This window comes from Dermacentor andersoni, chromosome 11 (assembly GCF_023375885.2).
Source record: "Dermacentor andersoni chromosome 11, qqDerAnde1_hic_scaffold, whole genome shotgun sequence".
NCBI lineage: Eukaryota > Metazoa > Arthropoda > Arachnida > Ixodida > Ixodidae > Dermacentor > Dermacentor andersoni.
Genome location: NC_092824.1, coordinates 25,504,483 through 25,509,596, shown reverse-complemented (window position 1 = coordinate 25,509,596; position 5,114 = coordinate 25,504,483). Strand labels below are relative to the sequence as shown.

Here is a 5,114-nt window from a genome sequence, read left to right as displayed (position 1 = left end):
GTGAGTGCTGTACGCGATGATAATTGCTTTCCTTTTGCTAGCGGCACATCTCTAGTTTCGCTTTGCTATCAGTTTCGTTTTGTTTTTTCCACTCCTGTTACAGCTCCTGAATGAGGCTGACAGTATTAATAAATGAAATGAAAACACTAGTCGCCACGCCGGAAGCACATCACTGCTGTTTGAGGTTAGTGGGCGTCAGATTGTAGTAGAAGCGGACATGTATGTGTGAATATATGTGAATATAAATTAGGATAAGGGAAGCTCTATGTGTCACGACTCTTTTTCGAACTTCGCCATATTGTTGCTCTGGGGAATTTCAGTAGAACGTGTGCGCGTTTTGTGTCGTGGCTTCTAAGAGAGACAATTATGTCAAGTTTAGTGCAACACGCACCATACTTTCCACCATTCCAGTATGATTTGCGCAACACAGTCGGTACTTTTGCTTTGCAGGGGTCTCGCATGCAGAGACTTCAAGCGGTACCTTTTAGCAGCACACAAAAACGAAGCGCAACTGCCGAATGGTGCACTAAAGACGATCTCAGCAGCGTTTGTTGGCTATATAGGAAGCTACGATTGGCTCGGCGACTCGGCTTTGGCTTGCACTTGGCGATTCGCTAGTGGCGCGCTCAACAGCCAAGCAGCAGCGATACAAACGAGGAAATGCGGGAGAGTGGGGGAGAGCCTTCGACTGCTTCGACCACTTGGACGGGACGCAGCGGTTTGTGTTGTATCAATGGTTGTGTAGTGCTCGTGGAAGGCAGCGCTGTCAGCTGCCGCAGGATAGCAGCTTGGGTTTGGAGTTAAGTCAGTGCAGCTCTTGTGAAATAGTTTGGCATGCAGTCGTGAGTTCGGACGCGGGCGGCATCGATGGCACTGTTTGGAGTTCATTTCTCGCGCTGGACCGCGGATTTGTCGACCAGTTCGCATCGTTGTTTGCGCCGGCGTTATCAATGCTAGGCCTACTGCAGCCGCTTTCAGCTGGTCGCTTCGCCTCCAGACAAGCCAGCATACCAGCAAGACCAGAAGGATTGCGCCAGCTGGGACCGACCTTGAAGGCTTTTTCTGTCGCACCTGCGCTGTCGCCAAGCGGGGAGATGCGGCTCGCTTGAGCACCTTTTGTTCCCAACCGGTGCGCGTGTGTTAGTGCGTGAGTGCCAGTGCGACCAGTCTCTTCCTTCCTGCCTCACCATGGATCGGGCCAGCCGGGCCATTCGACGGTGAGTGTGCTCGGAAAGGTCCTTTGCACGTTGTCTTCGTCTCGACGTGTTCGTCGAGCGCCCGCGCAACGAGCGTGAATAAGCGCTTTTGCACGCTCGCGTGCCGTGTCGATTCGCTCGACTGCACGCTCGGCAACTAGCGCTGCTGCCAAGTCTGGCCGTGCCGTGCTTGTGCGCCAGTCCGCGTCGGGCAAAAAGGACACCGGCGCGTCGTCGAGCACGATAGTACTACGCCGCGTTTATTCTTGGCCACGATGGTGGCTGGACCGCAGTGCGAAGCGACCTGAAGGCAAAGGACAACAGCTGCCTGTGTTCATTATATCTGACTCGCGTTATGACTGGCTGCAAACTAGAGACGTTGAGCAAAAAGTCGTCGTTTAACGCGCTTTGTTTACAGTAGCTGCGCTTTCGAGTCGCTCGGGTGTTTGGCGCGGAGTCCAAGGGCGCAGGCTCGGGTTAGATATAGACAAGCGCCGCGCGTTTGAGATTCCTGTCGGAAAAAAAATAAAGAAAAACGCGCGTTGAAAAACACGTTAAACGTAACGCGAGCAAGTGAATGGGGGCCGCTGCTGGCCGATGTGCGGGCCGCTTCACGTATTTATCTGTTTTAACTTTATTGCGCAACTTCTCATCCGAAAAAAAGACTTTTCAGAACACTTGTAACGCGCGTCTTCTCGTCCATTAGAACGCGCAAGCACAGCCGTATCTACATGTCATGTTTGGTAGCGCGCACGCATCGTTAATCGCCTGATGTTACCTATTGAACACCGGTTTCAAAATGTTTGCACCATTTATCGTGCGATTTCGTCGCACAAAAACAGTTGCCGTCACTTTAGCGTGAATGTCTTTACTTCCCTGTGGGCTCGCGTTTCTGAGTTAACGAGAGGAGAGGCTCACAAGAATGGTGACCATCATTATTAATTTAGGAGGCTGCTCCTCAAGAGGCGTACAGACAGGGGCAGAATGGGTCTGTTCGATTCGCTGACACCACCTGAACCAGTTCACAAGGTGCTGCATCCTGCCATTCGTTTCAGTAATGGGGCCCTCTGAACCACGCTGTTCATTTCAAAAAGTGCAGGGCTGGTTCACGATTTTTCTGCACCCTCCCTACTGTTCGTGCCAACTTGTTGCAGACATACAGGTGGGAAGCAGCACACATGCATAAGCGCCATTGAGAGCCTGCTTACGCGTGCCTTCTTCGTCTGTAAAAGTGCGCGGTCTAGTTGCGCCTCGGAAGCCAATCGTACCTCAGTTTCGGGACCTCTCAAACTTGCGCACAAGGCACGCAATAGTTGGACAAAGCGTACTGTCTGCACCTCGGCATTCGTTTCGAGTGTCACATTGTGCTGAAATCATGCTCCATAATTTCTCAACTTCTTGTGCTCCACCAGGAACTGGTTCACAGTGGTGCAAGCAAATTGAACGGACCTAATATGGGATCTGTGAGTGTGTGTCAAATTATATTCTTGCACTCTCTGGAAAAGCAAGCACCTGGTGTCGAGACATGGCACAGAGCATGCTCTTCCTTTCATGCTCGTGTGGCAATAGGCTCACTTTTTTGTCAGCCTGCAGTCAGAATTGCGATGGTTGAAGGAGATTACACTAGGAGAGTGGTGTCTGTTTTGGCCTTTGTGTCGTGCAGCAGTACACTGCTGCACTCGTCGTTGGCCGAAACACACCGCTCTGCTGTGCATGACGCGAAGTTCAAAACAAGACACCACTGTCCTATTGTAATCTTCTGCAGTCGGGATTCTAACTGTAGGCTGACAAAAAATGGGCCTGTAGACGTGTTTACATGAATGTGACAGTAGCACATCACGAGTAATGCGATGCACTTGGGTTTACTCTTGTGTGTGCAATGGTGGTGGCACATGGTGTCACACGTGGAAGGCAAAGCAGTGCTTGCAGACGCTTTTGGCATCATGCCACGCTGCAGCTTGGCAAGCGCAAGCAGATCCACAGCAAATTGCATTTCCCATAATTCCTAATGCGATGCGATCATGCTTAAATGCACTGCGAAAGTCGACTTACTCACAGAAGACAGCGCTAAACGACAGGACAAAAAAGGAGACACAGACCACAGCACTGACTAACAACCAAGTGTCTTTCAGTCAGCATATATATTCTCTACCACTATCACAAAGCACGAAAAAAGCAACAGAAATTCAGCATGCGCAAGAGTAAGAATTGTAATCGGTGAGATAGGAAGGCTACCTCCTTCAGGAGGAGTGGAATCGAGGGAATGCTTACACATGCGTTGCCACTATTATAGATGTAAATGGCTGTGTCCCTCTCTTTGTCCTGTCGTTTATCGTTGTTTTCTGCTCGTAATCATGAACCAACCAGCCCAAATGGGTACTCTTCTACTTACTTGTCCCTATCCACCCCTTTCTGGTGCATTATCGTGACATGTTCCTAGAAAGTTGATGCGATGGGCCAGTTGTCTCATTCATGTAAATGCGGCTTATTGGAGGCACACGAGCATGAAAGGACGTGCATGCGCTGTGCCATGTCTCGACATCAGGGGCTTGCTTCTCCAGAGGGTGCAAGAATGTAGTAAGACATGCGTTAGCATATCCCATTCTATTTTGTCCCCGTCTGTATATGCATTTAGAAGTGAGCTCATTAATGTGTGAACTGGCAGTGGTATGTCGGGCCAGCAGTTGGAAAGAAATGGCCATGCCACTTGAGTGTAGCAGCTAACATACCAAAAGCTTTTGGCTGCAACGTGTGCGTATTATTTTTTCTTGCATAATACCTGTTATTTCTTGTGTGCAGCAGAGAATGCATGTATAGTGTACTGCGAAGCTTCTTTGCTGCCCTTGTTCCGAGAGTGAGGCTTCTGAACAATCAAGGTGCTTGTCACTTTCGTTGGGGCAGTTGCCGTGTCACATATTGGTCAGTTAGTGAATGCTTCTTCTAACACTTAGAAATTCCCTATACATTTTTGGTGAAAAGGTGAAAACGTGAGGTGTCACCGCATCGGTGACACCATGCAAACTTTTCTGGAGGAAAAAGGACGATCCTATAAGCAGCACTTTGAGTCTTTGTGGGTTGGGAAAGTTCAGAACATTGGAAGGCATTGTCCTAGAACACATCCGTAACTGGACTTGAATGTATTGCCCCTCTATATGTGTGCTGCCTTTGGGCCACTAGGTTGGCAGATCTGTTTTACTGTAAGCTGGAACTGACTCTATGTGGCTGCCGTGCCTTGTGTTTGTTGCAGGAGTGGTGCCCGGCTCAAAGCGCTCAATGGGGGTCACGCTGACCTGAACCTGGTCATCTCAGAGCTCCGGGACATCCGCCTTGCCATGAAGTCCTTCCTTACGGCACAGAATGCGGGTGAGTCCACTGTCAGCTGCCTGCGGTGTCAGTGGATCACGTCACCGCCATCAGGTTGTAATCGGCTGTTAGCAGGACACTAGGAGTGTTCTTCACACTGCCAAATTCTGTCATGTTGACGTTGTTAAGCCAGTCGGAGATGGTGCAGCCGCCATCTCAGCCTGTCAGAGCTCAGAAAATGCTAAATATGTCAGTGTGCAGAAGGATGTCCTGCTGCAGTGTGCATTTCGATGTCCAGAAAATTCATGTGACAGGTTTGCGTCTCACTGATGCCTTGTATGAATGCTGACAGCCTTCAGTTCTGCAATTGTGTCTTGGGCCACAGTATCCTAGCGATGCCTTTTCTGATGCCATTGCTTTTTGTGTTTTTCATGCTTCGTCAGTGGTAAGAGCAATGCTGCACCCCATGTTTCCAGTTGGGATCAGCTGGTTGTGAACGATAGATAATAAGAATCCGAATGACATAGAATCAAGTAAAAGGCATTGCTAAAAATTTACGGCCCTGTGCTAAAGTCAATTAAGGACTTCCTTCAGACTGTATGAAGGCACTTGATT

The 5,114-nt window shown here is 49.5% G+C and overlaps 1 protein-coding gene across 2 annotated transcripts in view; it reads left to right on the top strand.

The window, feature by feature from the left end:
• The first annotated feature begins 649 nt into the window (after positions 1 to 649).
• Positions 650 to 5,114, top strand: part of LOC126518333 (uncharacterized) — a 158,002-nt gene continuing 153,537 nt past the window's right edge. Inside the window, exons 1-2 of one of the 2 annotated variants that reach the window (XM_055064119.2) lie at positions 650 to 1,217; positions 4,444 to 4,559. In XM_055064119.2, coding sequence (XP_054920094.2) covers positions 1,189 to 1,217; positions 4,444 to 4,559 — 145 coding nt within the window. In that variant the 5' untranslated portion in view covers positions 650 to 1,188. The remainder of the gene's footprint in view (positions 1,218 to 4,443; positions 4,560 to 5,114) is intronic. The other variant, XM_050168181.3, reaches the window with a different exon arrangement.